This window comes from Diabrotica virgifera, chromosome 3, assembly GCF_917563875.1.
Source record: "Diabrotica virgifera virgifera chromosome 3, PGI_DIABVI_V3a".
Classification (NCBI taxonomy): Eukaryota; Metazoa; Arthropoda; class Insecta; order Coleoptera; family Chrysomelidae; genus Diabrotica; species Diabrotica virgifera.
The window spans coordinates 9447126-9466644 of NC_065445.1; the positions used below are offsets into that span (position 1 = coordinate 9447126).

General features: G+C 31.2%; 1 protein-coding gene across 1 annotated transcript in view; it reads left to right on the forward strand.

The window, feature by feature from the left end:
* The window catches only part of LOC114324552 (DNA-dependent protein kinase catalytic subunit), a 105402-nt gene that overhangs the window by 83366 nt on the left and 2517 nt on the right, over positions 1-19519 (forward strand). The window contains exons 24-28 of the mRNA XM_028272413.2: positions 3582-3793; positions 4133-4395; positions 11677-11900; positions 13647-13847; positions 15991-16259. Of these exons, the coding sequence (XP_028128214.2) occupies positions 3582-3793; positions 4133-4395; positions 11677-11900; positions 13647-13847; positions 15991-16259 (1169 nt within the window). The remainder of the gene's footprint in view (positions 1-3581; positions 3794-4132; positions 4396-11676; positions 11901-13646; positions 13848-15990; positions 16260-19519) is intronic.

The following is a 19519-nucleotide window of genomic DNA, read 5'->3' on the forward strand; positions in this document are numbered from 1 at the left end:
GGATATTATTTACTTGATTTCTTCTTCGTCTAATATTATATAATTCTAATTGTTTCTTTGATATTATGTCCGCTAAATTATTTAGTGTATTAAATAATTCTTCATTTTGTATTATATTTACTATATTTATGCCAACAAGGTCTCTTCTCATTCTTTGTAGTTCTTGTGTATTTGTTTGTCTTTCGCAAATAAATACTATGTGTTCTGGTGTGCCTATTTCTCCACATTCACAATATTGATTGTCTTTTAAGTTAAATCTATGTAGGTATGTAGGGTACGGACCGTGCCCTGTAAGAAAATGGATTAATCCTTTTTTTTGGGTTAAAATAATTTGGTATATTATTTAAATTTGGAATAAAATTATAGAGACGTCTTGCTTTAGGGGAATTATCCCATTCGTTTTGCCATTGTCTATATAATATTTCTTCTAATTCTCTTTTTGTTCTGATTTCTATTCCCATTAATTGTTTTTTTGTGTTTTTGTTTTTGTGTTTCCAAGTGCATGGGCATTACACCAGTCAATACTGTTAAAGCTGATGTTGCTGTAGTACTGAAGGCTCCTGTCATTCTAACAAGGAAACCTCTTTGTGCTTTATTCAGTTTTTCAATATTTGTATTATTTGTTAGTCTGTGTGCCCATACACTTGCACCGTACCCTACAATTGAGGCAAGTATCGTACTCAGGTATACGCGCATATGCTGGAACGGAATTCTATACTCCCTTTGTGCTAGGCTTGCAATGCAATGCATGACTTTCGCTGTCTTCTCACAGACGCTATTTATATGGTTTGTAAAGAGTCTTGGTTCATCGATTATGATACCAAGATATCTAGTTATTTTTGTTCTTTTTATTGCTTTCCCCCTTATTTGTATACTTGGATTTCTTTCAAGTCTTCCCTTTATAAGGCTATATGTTGTTTTTGTTTCTGATATAGTTAGTTTAACTTTTTTCATCCATTCATTTATATTTTCAAGTACTCCATTTGATTTTATTTCTAGTTCTCTTCTTGAATTAGCATCTATGATAAGCAGTAAATCATCCGCATACGCTATGCTCCCTAGAACTTCAGGATCCACAGCTAACCGTTCCAGCAGTTCTTCTAACATTATGTCCCAAAAAATAGGCCCACACACTGAACCTTGTGGACAACCTTTAGTTATATGTCTCGTCTTTTTATCCATTGGACAACTTAAGCTGGCATATCGGTCTTGACAGTAGTTTCTGAAAATTCTATGTGACAGAAAAAAAGGCACGTCGGTGATAACATTTCGTCGGTGACATTTTTATAACATTTATTCTAGTTATTCTAGTTGTCGATAGATGGCGCCATAATAAAAAAATAACTTTTTTTTAATTAGATAATAATATTACAAATATAATCTGTATAATTTATAAGACTATACAAATCAAAGAAAATACCATTTTATTAATGCAAGAAACACATTTGATTTGTTTTTATTCCAAATTGAAAATAAAATGTGACAACTGTCAGATTTAACTAAAATGTCATGTTAGAATAAATGTCATAAATGTGTATTATCACGGACTTACCCTTTTTCCTATCATTTGTTACGCACTGAAAAATGATCATGAAAAGGACAATAGAGATTGTTGTATTGTTACAAAACTGACTTGACTTTTCTATGATCTTTTAGGCACTAATGTTTAGTTTTAGTTGACTTTATTTATTTTTAATAACTTACTTCTAAACAAATGAAAAACACTGAATTTATATCTTTTATTTTACAAACTACGATATTTAATTTATCTATTACACCAAATCTACTAATTTATCTAATTACAAATTTAAAAATACACCGACGCGCGACGATTTTAAATTCACAACTCACTTACGAATTCCAAAAACCCCAATTTATACATTATTACAATGTTCCAGAATAAGAAAGATTATTACGGAAGAATTCATCTTATTCTAGAATAACAATCGAAGGGTTATTTACATAAATATCAAATAAGCATTTTTTAGAATGAAAAAGAAATATCGAGGTGTGTACCTTTTAAAAAGGTCCCCCTTTTAAATGCATTCGCAAACACATAAATCAAATTCGGCAAACAAAAAAAGGGTCTGTTAAATTATAATAAATAGACAAACAAGGAGCTGAAAACAGTAGGGTGACAAAATTATGTCACAGTATACATACAGAACTACCTTCACCTAAATTTTTATACAATTGGAGATTGTCAGGAAAAAGTAATATCTGTTTACAAATGATAAAAATTGCGATTTTCAAAAAACTGGCGACTTTAAACAGCTGTATCTTCGAATATACTAGATCAATTTTAAATTACAAATACTCGTTTTCCCCGTTTAGTTATATTTTGACAATTAGTAGAAATCATAAAATCTTGTAAGTTTTCTTATCGTTCTCCTTGGTTTATAAAATAAAATGTATCTTTTGTGGTTTTGCAAATTATTTCATCAGAAAGTTGACATAATAAGAAAACTGAGACACTAAAATCGATCCACTGTGGTCTATAGCCCTTCAAATGTAAGGTAAAAGGGGCTATTGTTGAGTCTTTCGAGGGGCATATTTTCGCCCCTCGAAAATCGCCTAGAAGGCTAAATATACAGTAAGGTGCAAATGCAAGGAATAAATTCGTTTTTTCGTAAACCGACGACTGTAAGGAAAATCCCGAAACAGGTCAATTTTTATTTTTAAATTATGATATTTTGGCATATATGTCATACTAGTGACGTCATCCATCTGGGCGTGATGACGTAATCGATGATTTTTTTAAATGAGAATAGGGGTCGTGTGCTAGCTCTTTTGAAAGGTTATTTAATTCTCTATCCAGTAATGTAAACATTTACATAATTATTTATACAGAGTGTCCAAAAAAAATTTTAAATTAATTTTTTGACAAAAAAGAAGAATTTATGTAATTTGTTTAATTTAAAATACATTTTATTGCTGTCAGAAATCAGAAAAAAATGTTTAGATCACAAATAAACATTGCTTTTCAGGTGGTTGGCGGGAGCTGGCATGAACATTGAATTTAATCGAAAAGCAATGATTGTTTGTGAAATAATCATTTTTTTTGTTTTTGGGCAACAGTAAATGTATTTTGAATTAAATGAATTACATATATTCTTCTTTTTTTGTCAAATAATTTAATTAAAAAAATTTTTTGGACACCCTGTACAAATATTTATATAAATGTTTATATAACTAAATAGAGAATTGAATGACTTTTGAAATGAGCTAGCACACGACCCCTATTCCCATTTAAAAAATCATCGATTACGTCATCACACCCAGATGGATGACGTCACTAGTATGACATATATGCCAAATATCATAATTTAAAAATAAAAATCGACCTGTTTCAGGATTTTTCTCTAAAATCGCTGGTTTATGAAATATCGAATTTATTCCTTTCATTTGCACCATACTATCTACAAAAAAGTGGTCCTATTACATATTTTTGAACATATTACATGAACCTATTACATATTTTTGAACATATTACATGAACCTATTACATATTTTTGAACATATTACATGAACCTATTACATATTTTTGAACATATTACATGAACCTATTACATATTTTTTAGACCGAACAAATTCCTACTTGGATGTTTCTGGGGTGGATACCACAGTTGCTGGTCAACGTTGACTCTCCAAAACTCTTTGCTGTGTCAAAGCTGATCCAAAGAATCGCTGATTCGTATCCACAAGCTATAATGTATCCTTATAGATTGAGCAAAGAGAATTATAATTTTACCGATGATAGGGTTCGAAAAGAAGCTAAGATACTCATAAAAAGGTAACTATATTTTTATAATTTGTACAGTTGTAGTCTTAGTTTTATAGACTTAAAATTCTCAGAAATTAAGAATTAGCTTTAGGGTAGGCGCAACATCTTGGTCCAAAACTATTTAAATGCATTCATTTTTTTTCGAGTCCTGAGAAAACTAGTATTTTTGAAAAATTTAACCGCAGAATGAAAGATTACATTATTACCGAGGGCCTAAACTCCCTGAAAACTTCTATAATGTTAAGTTACAGGGGTGAAAAAAAAAGAGAAAATTTAGTGTTATTTTTAATTTAAAATATTTCATTGTTTCATGACAAATATTGCATAATATAAAACTATAAATTTTAGGTTAGACGGACAACTGCTGAAAGACGAAAAAGTAAATAAATTCTTGAAAGCTTTATCATACGTCAGCATTCCGCAAAATATCATTTCATATAACGTAATAAAAATTAAGGATTCTGGTGACATAAATAGTATTAAAAAATATATACAGTTCATCCAAGAAGACCTTTTTAATCAAGTTTATGGTACAAATAACGTGAATAATATGCAGGGAAACATGTTTAAGTCGATAAGAAGATTTGAAAACATTCTGGGCCGAATGTCAGGTAAGCAAGACTTGCATTTTGTTTTTGATACGTAAATATTGAAGCCTACTCCAAAGGGACAAACCATACATACTCTAGATGTGCTCTAGACGTTCCACGTGTTAATCTTTCGGATTGAATTAACGCATCTCTTGATTGGAAAGGCAACTAAATTGTCAAATATACTTACACTGGAAATTCAAACTATAAATTTTGGGGGATTTTTGAAGAAATTTCTCAGGAAATTAAAACAACAGAAAGACAATTCAGTGTTAATACTATAACTAAAAATTACCTTAAAAGTTTTATCTACTAAAAAATACTAAAAGTCTTAAGTTCTGTCTAAAATTCTGATAGTAGTAGATAGTGCTGTAATCGGGGCTGAACAACCAATATAAGTAAAAATCATAGTTTTACTGAAAACTTCAAATATTCCATTTTGTTTTCAAAATGCTAAACACTACTGCCATGTGTCATGTGAAACCACTGTTTTTATAATAAATAATGTTTAATATAAATGAACATTTTTGAAAGAATATCTTGTACACTTGAGTCCACGAGTCTTTATCCGTGCGTCATTAATACCTGGCGAGATAAAACACGTACTTTTTATCTAGCATCATTCTCTTCCACGCATGAAACTAATGACAAACCAGCTATCGCCTGTTATTAAGTAAAAACACATGTTATTTTTATGAACGATCTAGATTCAGTACATTGAAAAGAGATAGGTACAAAAAAAGACGATTGAGGATGTTTTCACATATTTTAAGTACAATTTCTGACGTTTTGGTTGGTTTACTTTTGTGGCTGTCGGTTTGTTGAATTTTTTGCTGTTATTTTGTCGAATTTTTGCATTTTGAAGTTTTTTTATTGTATACAAACAGTTGTTTTCACAACTAATTTTATATTATAGTTTGAAATTTTATGGTAAGTTTATGTTATTTTACGAATAATTTTGACAACGTACAAAGCTAACCTCATTGACACATTTAAGGAATGCTTGTGTTTAATCTTTCGCCAAAGTAAATAAAATAACAAAAAAATATGTTATTGAATTTTTTTATAAATTGTTTATTTATTTATTAATCAATGATAATAAAATAATTTATTAAGCTACTTCAAATGTAGCTGTAATTATGCACCAAAATTTTAAAGCAAAACTTAAATTTGACATTCTATTTATTTGATAACGTCAAATTTTATACTATAACCCGTGATCGGAGTAATACCAACTTTCTGTCACTTGCTGTTGCGTTTAGTAAATTTCCGACTTATTTCGTACCGATGCTTTAAATGATGACGCACGGGTACAGACTCGTGGACTCAACTGTAGAAAGATTTTTTAGATAAATACCTTAGAATCTTTTACAACCTTCCGAAAAATATATAGGCCCGAAATGTTGATGACACATTCGTCTATTGGAATAAACTGTTTCAGGATCCATTATATTGTTTTTTACATACTAACACAGCACGGAATGATTCAACGCTTAGTATAAACTAAAAATTCTACTCATAAAAACGGAGAGAAAGTTAATAAAATTAATTAAAATTGTGATTAAATCTGATTAAAAACGTAACACGACTATAATAATTAAGCCACAAATTGTAAAGTAAATACAAAAATAACCCATTAATTTAATTGTTAATTTGGGACAAGAAAACTGACTGAAAGCGACATCTCTGGATTGAAAAGGCAACTAATTTGCTGTTTTGACTTTGACCATTTACGTTAAAGGAATTTTTTTATAAATTGTTTATTTATTTATTAATCAATGATAATAAAATAATTTATTAAGCTACTTCGAATGTAGCTGTAATTATGCACCAAAATTTTAAAGCAAAACTTAAATTTGGCATTCTATTTATTTGATAACGTCAAATTTTATACTATAACCCGTGGTCAGAGTAATACCCACTTTCTGTCACTTGGTGTTGCGTTTAGTAAATTTCCGACTTATTTCGTATGCTTTAAATGATGACGCACGGGTAAAGACTCGTGGACTCAACTGTAGGAAGATTTTTTAGATAAATACCTTAGAATCTTTTACAACCTTCCGAAAAATATATAGGCCCGAAATGTTGATGACACATTCGTCTATTGGAATAAACTGTTTCAGGATCCATTATATTGTTTTTTACATACTAACACAGCACGGAATGATTCAACGCTTAGTGTAAACTAAAAATTCTACTCACAAAAACGGAAAGTTAATAAAATTAATTAAAATTGTGATTAAATCTGATTAAAAACGTAACATGACTATAATAATTAAGCCACAAATTGTAAGGTAAATACAAAAATAACCCATTCATTTAATTGTTAATTTGGGACAAGAAAACTGACTGAAAGCGAGATCTCTGGATTGAAAAGGCAACTAATTTGCTGTTTTGACCTTGACCATTTACGTTAAAGGGCTAGAGCAGTGGTTCCCAAAGTTTTTTAGTTCGCGGCGCACTTAATAAACTAGAATTTTTCCGCGGCGCCCTGAGTCAAAATATTGATTTATCATCTAACTTTAACTGTGGTTAATACGGCTTCTGTTGCAGTTGATATGGTTAGGTTAATTTAATAATAATGAAACATACTTTAAATTCACAAACAATTTATTTCAAAAATAATTACAGTAATTAATGGGATAAATGAGCTTGTTCTTGTTCATTACACAACTTTTCAAATCTCGGAATCAAACTGGACATAGCTACCCTCATTTCTTGTTCCACGTTAATTTTCGCACGGTATTTACTTTTTATTACAGCGACCGCCGAAAACCCAGCTTCGCACAAATAGGATGTTGCAAATGGAATTAAGATCCAAAAATCAGTAAGTTCCGTGCAGCCAAACTTTGTCTTCAACGTATTGTCGCAAGCCAAATCAATGAGATTTTCTTCTTCTAAAGAAGTAAATTCAGAAGGAGCTTCCGCTCTAAATGGATCTTGAATCCATGCAAACTGGTCGATATTATCAGCTTGAAAATATTTTTCGAACCATTTGATAAGCTCTGATAAGTGATCCGCAAAAATAGATTTAATATTGCAAGAGATATTAACTTCATTGGAAATAATAAACTCCTGCAACAAGGGACAACAATCATTGATATTATTATCATTAATTTTTCTCTTCCATACTTCTAATTTTTTTCTGAAAGCTGAAATCTTCTCCGCCAATTTTAAAATGTGCGTGTTGCGGCCTTGCAGGGAGAGATTCAACGCATTTAACTTTTCAAAGATATCACATAAGTATGCTAGTTGAATCAAAAAATCCGTTTCTACAAAGTACTTGGCATACTGGTGTTTTTCTTCTTCAAGAAAAATGTACATTTCTTGCCGTAATTGGAACGTACGAGACAAAACATTACCACGAGAGAGCCATCGTGAGTGGCAGTAGTATAACAGAGACGTGTGTTCTGCACCCATATCCTCACACATTTTTTTGAAAAACCTTGCTTTCACCGGCCTAGTTTTTTTATAATTTACCACAGTTACCACACGTTCTAAGACCAAATTTAGTGAAGGACTCAGATTCTTTGATGCAAGCGCTTCTCTATGAATGATGCAATGGGTCCATACTGAATCCGGAGCTTTGTTTCGAACAAGCGCCTGTAATCCTCCATAATGGTCAGACATTTAACGACCACCATCAGTGCAAACACCAACGCACTTTGTCCACTCCAAATTGTTTTCAACCACAAATTTATTCAGGATCTCGAACAAGTCTTGCGCCTTTGTACTTGCAGTGATTTTTTTACAAAACAGAAGATCCTCCACAATGGTATTATCATCCAAGAACCTTATGTAACAAATCAAGTGTGCATCTTTACTAGAATCTGTTGCATCATCCAACTGTAACGCAAATTCACTTTCTTTTATTTTTTCAATTATTTGATCATTAAGATCCTCCGCCATACGCTGAATTCTGCGACTGATGGTGTTGTTAGACAAAGGCACCGCTGAAAGAAGTTTTCCCGCAGATTCTCCGATCATAATGTTTACCAAATCTACAGCAGCCGGTAGAATTAATTGTTTTGCGATTGTGTGGGGCTTTTTACACTTTTTAACTTTATGCGCAACCTTGTATGATGCCAGCAAAGCATTTTTAGGTATCGACAAATGCTTGGAAAAGTTACCTTTTTGTTGCTTCAAATCATTTAACTTCCTGGTAAAAAAGCTACGAGGTTTGTCAGCAAAGTTTGGATGATTGGCTTCCAAGTGGCGTTTTAACTTACTTTACTTTAATTCTGGAGCCAAAAGTTTCAGGCACAATACACATTGTGGTCTCTCTTCATCATTGACGTTTGTTGATGTAAAGCCAAAATCCAAATAGCTGTCATCATATTTACGGTATTTTCGTTTCTTCACGACTCTACCACTAGTTTGTGGTGCATCCACTTTATTTTTAGAACCACCTTGTTTATTTAAATTCAAAAACTTTTCCATTTTTACAGCAACTTTTGTACACAAGTAGGTGAAACAACCCTGTTTATATTCACACTGATAAACGAAACGATGCGAACAGTATGAAACTACAAATTCAACTAACTAAAATTTAGATAAGTAAAAATTCATAGTTTTAAAATGTGCACGTGCAAAGAGACAATTGTATTTGCCGACCGGCAGTGATTTATGGCCTGTCGGTTCGAAGTCAATTTACAGTAGTAAGAGAATTGTTTCGTGGAATTTAAAATATCGAGGATATATTGTCGGCATCAAATAAAATTACTAATAACTGAACTCGTTTATCATGGGAAACATTTTTATATAGGTATATTTTAAAAGTTAAAAACTTGTCATAACAACTTTGGTTTAATGTTTAATACTTGAAGGTAATTATGTGATTATGTCTAATATTGGAAGAAAACTTTCGCGGCGCCCCTGTAGTCGAGCCACGGCGCCCCAGGGCGCCGCGGCGCACTGTTTGGGAAGCACTGGGCTAGAGTATGTATGGTTTGTGGCCAAAGGGAAACGTCACTACATAAATTACATTACGTTATGGGAAACTTGTGACAAAAGCCGGTGTTGAATAGGGCTTTTAATTCACGCACAGTCATTTGTTTCGAGCTTCTGTCATGTGTCACATAATATTAATATATCTACGTCATACGTTATTGGTATTTACAATGATACAAACCAAAGACGTATGACGTAGATATATTAATATTATGTGACATATGACAGAAGCTCGAAACAAATGACAATCGATGAAAAGCCCTATTGGCGAGGAACCGCAAAGTGGGCGACGCCTGGTGGCGAAATTGAAAAGCATCAACTCAAGGAAAACATTGACTTTGCCATTAACTTGTGTACATATTTGCGGTCAGTTTATGTTGTAATTAACAATAATTTCGACTTAAAAAAACTATTGCAGTGTTCCTCAGTATTCATTCCTATTATACTCTACGTAATGACCTAAATTAACCAATGCCAAATCACACATTTTGTTAATTTAACGTTTGTATTAAACGTACTATTTTTTAATGTTTAAGCGACTGCAAAATTAAATAAATGAATAAAATGTAGTATATATTCTGTACATAGAATGTACATTGTTATGAAAAATATCCCGACCACTTCGTAATTTCCAGAACACAATTATTATAAAATAAATTCACCTACTTAGTTACCAAGTTTCCAGTTTTTATTTAATTAAAAATTGTTATCTGTCGGTGTAAAATAAACTGTAGTGCACCTATTAATTAAATTAAAAAAAAGAATGTGTGTGTACTTTGTACGCACATAAGAAGTTATACTTCTATTATATAATTTCAAAGAAATAAATATACTTAACAGGTTATTTGTATTTTATTTAAATATTAAACTAACTATCTTACCTACCACTTTTAAAAAAAAATTATGAAAACGATACCAAAAAGTAAAAAAAAAAAGAATATGAATCGTCCGGGGTTTGAACCCGGGACCTCTCGATCTACAATCACACGCTCGAGCACTGAGCTATATTCCCTTTGCTTTGACAGGTTACAAGATTTCTCTTACATACTGACAAATTTAATAGACCAAGTGAAGTATACAAAAATACTTTAAATATATTTACTATTATTATAAAAGATCTTATTCCCAAAGAAGACAAATCCAAAGACACAAAAATTGTAATAAATAATAAATTTACTAAAAACACTAATATATCCTTTTAATGACTTATTTGCGCTGACAGCGCTGATACATACCTACATATCTTGAAAGATTAGCAACTTCTATTAAATAATTTCAAAGAAATAAATATACTTAACAGGTTATTTGTATTTTATTTAAATATTAAACTAACTTTCTTACCTACCACTTTAAAAAAAAAATTTATTAAAACGATACCAAAAATAAAAAAAAAAAAGAATATGAATCCTCCGGGATTTGAACCCGGGACCTCTCAATATCCGGTCACACGCTCGACCACTGAGCTATATTCCCTTTGCTTTGACAGGTTACAAGATTTTTCATACATACTGACAAATTTAATAGACCAAGTGGTCTATCTCCGGTCACACGCTCGACCACTGAGCTATATTCCCTTTGCTTTCACAGGTTACAAGATTTCTCATACATACTGACAAATTTAATAGACCAAGTGAAGTATACAAAAATACTTTAAATATACTTACTATTATTATAAAATATCTTATTCCCGAGGAAGACAAATCCAAAGACACAAAAATTATAATAAATAATACATTTACTAAAAACATTAATATATCCTTTTAATGCCTTATTTGCGCTGACAGCGCTGATACATACATATCTTGAAAGATTAGCAACGAACTACATACTGTCTGTGTGCGCATGCGCCCAGCATTATAAAATTTCACTCTCGATCGTAAAGAAGTATAACTTCAAAAACAAAATTAGAAATCCTAAGATAGATTAATAATTTTTAGAACGCTGTGTGATTATCGGGGGCCAGATTTTTTATAAAAAAAGGTAAAAACAAATCAGTAGTTAGCATCAAATTTTAATGAATGCATACAGATTAAACATAATTTTGAGTCGTCTATAACTTTTAAGATGTCTTAGTTGCAAAACTTAGTGGTTACTTTGGCAAAACACTCCTGTAAATGATTTTAATTTAACGTTTTAGAACTGTTGTCGCAAAATGAATTGTTTTCCTAGCGTTGTCATCCATCTTTGAAATTTTGAGCGCCCTCTGTTGGAATTTAATTTTGCGAATAGAGAAAAGTGATCAGCTTAATTAAGAAACTTTCTCGCTTAAAACTAAAAATATTCCATAGTTCCAATTTATTCTCTGTACATATTTGGGTAGCCCAGTGTTCAACAATATAATTAAAATTTCAGACATGCCAATTAATGAGATTAAAAGTTATGCTATAACAATACTTCAAGAATTGAGAAAAATATCGAAGACCCAACCATCACTGTTACTAAAAGACTATTGTCCTTGGTTAGCGAACTTTTCAGCTAACAAACTTAACATGGAATTAGAAATACCTGGTCAATACGATGGACAGAAGCTACCAGTGCCTCAGCATCACGTGAAGATATCAGGATTTCATCCAGAGGTGAGTTATACTGTATGATATTGGACGACAGTCATTTGATTTTTCGTGAAGCTGAAGACAGGCGTCTTTTAATAATTTTCGATACTTATGGTTGTTTTTTTAGTCTTCTTCTTCTTCACGTAACATCAAAATTATCCGACGTTGGCAATCACCATTGCGAACGATTCTCGATTTTCTGCAACATGGAATAATTGTCATGGGCCCTGATTCTAATTCAAAAGGCCTAGCCGGGTAAGATGGTGAAAAGTGCCCCCAACTCAATTTAAATTCCATATAGGTCACTTTTTAGCACATATAGAGGAACTCACTTTCTGAAATTTTTAGCCCTCTAGGTGGTCACGTGACCCCCCTAGAGCCTAATTAGGCTTTTTAGGTTTTTATTTTTTATCTCAGCCGCATCAAGAGCTAGCCAAAAACTTTATTTAAAAAAGTTGTAAGTTTCAAAAAGATCTATATGAAAAAAAAAATTTTTATTTTTTGGCGGGAAATTCGAATTTTTAGAACAATTTTAAACTTTTAAATAACTCTGAAAAAAAAACTAAGACACTCGTTTTTACGAAAATCAATTATAATGTGTATTTTTGCACAATCTTTCACCCTGAATTTTTTCAAATTTTTAAAATTGGTGAAACGTACCCTTAAAAATAAAAAAACCGCATTTTTTCGGTTTTTTTTTCGTTTTTTGATACAATTTTATACATATTTTTCAAAAAAGGTAACACCGTCACTAGAATAGGTAAAAAAATGAAAAATAATTGGGGTTTGCTTAATAATTTTTTTTTTTGTAACGCCATCCATTTTCAAGATACAGGGCGTTGAAGAAAACAAAATTTTACACATTTTTTACGATTTTGCCGAAACTACTGGCAACATTGCAATAAAATTTGGCAGGTTTTAAGAGGTAGTTATTGTGCATTTTTTGACTTAATAAGTTCCTCCCTAGTTCCCATAACATTTCTAAAACCAAATTAAGTATCTTCTTCGCATTTCCGTCTAATTCTGTTGTGAAGTATTCTTAGGGAAATCTTCTTCTTTTTTATTCTGCGGTGTTTAATTTTTCTTGCAACAGCGTCACACAAGCGCATTGAACTTAAAAATAATTAAAAGGCAAAGTTGTCAATCCTAATAGCGACATTAATAATATTGAAAAAATATTACTAAAATATTTTTAAATTGAAAACTTATTAGTCCATTTCCCTGTTGACACCTCCAAGGCTTCTACAATATGCAAGCCAGATGGATGCTGCCGTGAAAACAAAACGGAAATAATTCTACACTATGCAATTCACAATCCCCGTCTGCATAGTGTAAAATTCCTTCCCTTTTGTCTTCACTGCAGCATCCATCTGGCTTGCATATTTGAGAAGCCTTGGAGGTGTCACCAGTGAAATGGACCAATAAGTTTTCAATTTAAAAATATTTTAGTAATATTTTTAATATTTTTCAATATTATTAATGTCGCTATTAGGATTGAAAACTTTGCCTTTCAATTGCCAGATGACGCCAGTCACCTAATCCATTCACGTCAGTTGCGGTGTGGGGGAGAAACTCTCGTTGTTGGTCACTTGGAGTATGGAGAAGCAGGCCTACGTCTCTCCGATGAGACTCCAATAAGAGTCGAAAATCGTCGATTCAGAGTGCTGGACTGCGCTCCGTATTTTAAGTGAAAAATAAGATTGTTTTGCCTTCGCATTGCACTGAATAAAAATGGTATACATTTTTATTTTTAAAAATAATTATTTTTAGGTTGTTGTAATGTCATCTAAGCAAAAGCCCATAAAAGTTAGAATGATTGGTATGGACACTAAGGAATATCCGTTCTTGATCAAGTTTGGAGAAGATATAAGGCAAGATCAACGAATACAACAACTTTTCTGTCTTATGAACAACATTTTAAGAAACGATACGTCTTGTTCTAATAACGGATTAGATATTTTAACTTACCAGGTATGTAATAGCATCTACGATAAAAGCATGTACATATATGTGAAATTATATTAATACATATTATAAGTACATAAAACTAAATAAAAATAGACAGTTTCGTTTTGATTCAATTCGAGACTCTTGTCATCCTCTGACACCTGTTTCTAAATTTACCCGTTATCAAAGAGATTTTGCAAGAAGAATGAATTGAATAAAAACGCACCGAATGGTCGGTAAATAAATTTAAATATTATACCGGAGTATGCTTTGATCAAAGCATCGGGAATACGAGTAAAATTTGTATGTATACTTGTTATAAATTGACTAAAATGTTTCATTTATATTATGGTTGATCTGTATGTGTAAATATCTATCAAGCATAATTAGTCCAGGGCGCATCTGTTTTGAGATGGACGTTGAGAGATGACTCAAATTTGTTTGCAGAAATTGCTTGAAAATAACTCAAATAATAATATTTGAGTTATCCTCCCACTCAAAATGGTCCGGAACATTGTTTAAATAATCAAAATGTCAAAATATTAAGGAAAAATTCGATTTTTTTTATTGGTTTTTTGATTATAACTTTAAAACTATTCATTTCTGAGAAAAGTTGTACTGACATAAAAGTTGCGTAATTAAATTTCCTACAATACAGAATTGGTTAAAAATTTAAAAAATAGTCACCCTTGTTGCAAAATAGCAATAATTGCGAAAAAAACATACAAAAACAAGTATTCGCATTTTACGTTTTTCAACCATTTACGCTACACTTAGTACTTTCATATGTTACCCAGAAAAACTTTATGATATACACTGTAAATTTCATTAAGATCGGTTTAATAGATTTTGCAATCCAGCTTTCGCAAAAAAAATTCATTTTTTTATGTTGCAGGACTGAAAATAATGCAGATAGCAAGTTGAATTTTTTTTGCTTATAGAAGTGTACTGTTACTTTCATTTGAAATTTGCAAAATTAAAATCGATTAATTACCACGGCGTCAGGAAATTTTTTAAATAAACATTAATTTTTGGTGCTACGCGCAGGACAGCGGTGTTCGATTCACATAAGTTGATTTCCACCAAAATTTCTTCCAATCTTTATCTAATATATTATTTTCTTACTCTATATTTTGTTTTATTTTAATATTTTAATTCCACAAAGATCAAACTAATTTTATTATTGTTTGTGAAATATTGTTTAAACAATTGCATATGTTTAAAAATAATAAACTTTTATTCTCTAGTTAAAATATATGAACAAAGAAAGTTTTTGCTAAAAAAGTGTTATTTCAAAAGATAGAGTATGTGTTTTTATTTTGCAATAAACTAATTTATTTATTTATATCGAGATGTAATAAAAATTAAAATGTATCAATCATTATCAAAGTTCATTGGAATGCCCAATCAGAGCAAACTATCCGCTGTCCTGCGCGTAACACCAATAATTAATGTTTATTTAAAAAAATTTCTCACGCCGTGGTAGTTAATCGATTTTAATTTTGCAAATTGCAAATGAAAGGTACAGTACACTTCTATATCTTGTACACTTGCTATCTGCTTTATTTTCAGTCTTGTAACATTTTGAAAAAATGAATTTTTTTTTGCGAAAGCTGGATTGCAAAATTTATTTTGCAAAATCTATTGAACCGATCTTAATGAAATTTACAGTACTGTTTTACTGTATCATAAAGTTTTTCTGGGTGAAATATAAAGGTCCTAAGTGTAGCCATAAATGCTTGAAAAACGTAAAATTCGAATACTTGTTTTTGTATGGTTTTTTCGCAATTATTGCTATTTTGCAACAAGGCTGACTATTTTTTAAATTTGTAACCAATTCTATATTGTAGGAAATTTAATTACGCAACTTTTATGTCAGTACAACTTTTCCCGGAAATGAATACTTTTAAAATTATAATCAAAAAACCAAGACAAAAATCGAATTTTTCCTTCATTTTTTGACATTTTGATTATTTAAACAATGTTCCGGAACTTTTTGAGAGGGAGGATAACTCAAATATTATTATTTGAGTTATTTTCAAGCAATTTCTGCAAAAAAATTTGAGTCACCTCTCAACGTCCAAATGTACTAATATTTTTACAGAAGCGCCCTGGTCTAAATGGTATTGGATGTGTTACTTATTTCGAATATCTTCATTCTTTTTAGGTAATTCCATTAAACTCCAGCTTGGGTCTGATCCAATGGGTTAACGATATTCAATCGTTAAATAAATTTGTATCGAATTCCCTGAAAAATAAATCACAACTAGGAGCGCTTGTAGAGGAATATGATAATTTCTTGTCAAAAAGCGTAAAATCATATAAAGAGAACGACCATTTTAACAACTACGGAAAAGCTGCTGCAGCGATTAGAAAGGATAGAGTTGTTCAGAATTACAACGGCTTGGTTATGAAGGTTCCTTCGGATGTCATGAGGTAAATAACGTTTGCTTATTTGTATTTATATTTCATATATTAACACCGGTTTATTAGTCTAGGCGCCAAGTAGAGGTCACCGTGTCCTTTTCAATTCTGATGGACAAACTCAACGGTTTCTTATGGATGTTTGGCTGCTAATTACGAATTTCGAGGGTTGATTTCGATCCGAGTGGTCGAAAAATTGTTATAAACAATTTAATTGTTTATAAGGCTCTGACTCATAAAATAAAAGAGATATAAAAAAATGTTTCAAAATAAAATTTGTTCGTTAATAAAAAAAAGAACAAAAAATCGTTTACTAAACTCAAATCCAATAGTTAGAACTCAAGATATTGGAATATTAGTGCACAATGCAAATTGGAAATTGCAAAATAAGTATTTTTCGAAGCTTTATTGATCGTAACTCGGCTTCTTCGCATGCAAATGAGCCTTAGAAAGTCTCATTTTAAAGCATAATTAATAGGCTTCCAAACAAAGTTTGTTAAATTACTTTGTCTTCATTTGTTTTAAAGTTATACCCGTTTGAAGTTATAATTTTCTTAAAAAAATTGGACATTAGTTTTTTATAGGGGTTTCAAGCAAATTTGAGCCATAAACATTTATACTTTAATTAACAATAAATGATAGAAGAACTCAAAAGGAACAATTTGAGCTTATGAAACTGTTCGTAAGTTTATTTTTGGCCAAGATATCGATATTTTAATGGCGCGCTATGAGGAGCAAGATCGGCTCATGCTTACAGTGTAAAGGTTCACGTGCTAACTTCTCCATGCAAATTATAATTTCTACGTATATATACGTTATCTTAATTTTTCATTTTTGAAGATCCTAATAAAATTTTATATAATTCTTATATTAAATCATCATACTGTAACTCGTATAACCTTTCATTCTATTTACTTTGTCTTCTATTTTTTTACTAAATAAGAAAAAAAAACATTAAAAACTAATATTTCAGAAATATAACTAAAAATTCAGCTGATATTATTTATTAAGAATAGGCAAGGCCTCCTGAGCAAAATAATGTAACACGAGAGCAGTCGATCGGTGTCTTTACCGCGATATTACTTGACTGTGAGCCGATCTTTCACCTCATAGCGCGCCATTAAAATATCGATATCTTGGCCAAAAATAAACTTACGAACATTTTCATACGCTCAAATTATCGTTCCTTTTGAGTTCTTCTATCATTACTGTTAATTAAAATATAAATGTTTATGGCTCAAATTTGCTTGAATCCCTTATAAACAAATTAATGTACAATTTTTTTAAGAAAATTATAAATTCAAACTGGTATAACTTTAAAACAAATGAAGACAAAATAATTTAACAAACTATGTTTGGAAACCTATTAATTAAGCTTTAAAGTGAGACCCTCTAATGCTCATTTGCATGCGTAGAGGCCGAGTTACGATCGATAAAGCTTCGAACAATACTTAATTTGCAATTTGAAATTTGCATTGTACACTAATTTTACAATATCCTGAGTTCTAATTATTGGATTTGAGTTTAATAAACGTTTTTTTCTTCGATTTTTATTAACTAACAAATTTTATTTGAAACATTTTTTTGTATCTTTTTTAGTTTATGAGCCAGAGCCGTATAAACAATTAAATTGTTTATAACAATTTTTTGACCACTCGGATCGAAATCCACCCTCAAAATCAGCCTCGTAATCAGCAGCAAAAAATTCATAAGAAACCGTTGAGTTTGTCCATCAAAATTAAAAAGGAAACGGTGACCCCTCTGGCGCCTAGACTATATAGCATCCTGCGCCTTCCGGTTCCTGCTTGCCAGCCGCGTCGATCTGTGAAATCTCCTGTACGTAGATCTATCTCAGACATTGCTTTTTGGATACCACTTATCCAGGTAGTTTCGATCTGCCCCTTTTCCTTATTTCCAGGGTTGCCATTCCATGATCAGCTTTGGGAGTCGATGTTCCTCCATTCTTTGTACATGGCCATACCAACAAAGTTGTTTTTCCTGGATTTCTTCTATTTTGTTCATTTGTTATGTGTGAGACTCTAGAGATACAGGCTCTAGAGATTTCCAGTGCAAGCAGCTTCAGTTCTGTTCGCTTATTCAGTTGCCAGGTTTCACATCCATACCGTACCACCCTTTTTGAAGATGCTAGTATATAGCTGTGTTAATAAAAAAAATTAGCGAATTCCGTTAAGCTGTTCATGAAAAAATAAACTATGAAAATGAGCATAATTTTAGGTGTTACATATAGGCTATTGATTATGTTCAAAATAAGAGAGATAAAAGGAACTACAACGTTAACAGAATTTTATTGTCTCATATGGTCAATGGCCATCTAAATTTGAGAAAACCGTGGAGTGCTATCATTTAAGTGGGTGCGTTTTTGAGAAAGGGGTGAATTAGTCCCTAGGCACAGGGCGAATTAGGGTGAATTCTATGCACTTTTGGTACAAACACGTCTACAGGAAAATTGTTCCAGGTTAAATTTACTATCAAAAGATCACATTTTGAAGTCAAAAATATTTTTTTTACAAAAATATATTCAAAATAACAGCAAGAAAGAAACACGAAACACAGCAATTTTGTTTTTTGCCCCATCACTTTTTTCCACAGGGATATAGGTTGGTATAGGCATTGCTTCAGCGAAAAATAACTTCCATCCTTCCTCTTTAAAATGAAGTTTGGCAAAAATTTCTAGGATTTACAGTTTCCGAAATATGATTTTTCAAAGTTCGCCGCTTACTGGATTTTTGGGCCATTTTTCCCATTATTTTGCAAACATTGTTCTGTAACATTTTTCTACGCATCTCTAGGTATATGCAATGGTATATGTAGTAGAAAGAGAAGTCAATTACCTTTAAAATGGTCTATTGTATAAGATAATGCGGCTCTTTTTAAGCAAACTATGCTTTTTCAAGGCTTTATACTTTTAGTGATTTTTGATATTTTTAATGATTATTTTTAAATGTCTCATTATGACTTTTTTTTGTTGTACATTTACGTATATGCATTGTGGAATAAAAGAAGCTTATTTTCTTTACTTTAAAACGGTGTATTGCAAAAAATTCTAGTACTCTATTTAAAAAAGATATTTGTAGGATATCCAAGGGTATCCGTAATTTGAGAAAAATTTAGATTTTTTTTAATTAGAAGAATATACTTGCATATTATAACATAATTTTTAATTTCAGTTAACTTTTCTTAATAACACTTTTCGATATAATGAAACATAAAGGTACTTTACTCTTGAGTGAAATTCATATTTTTTAACATAC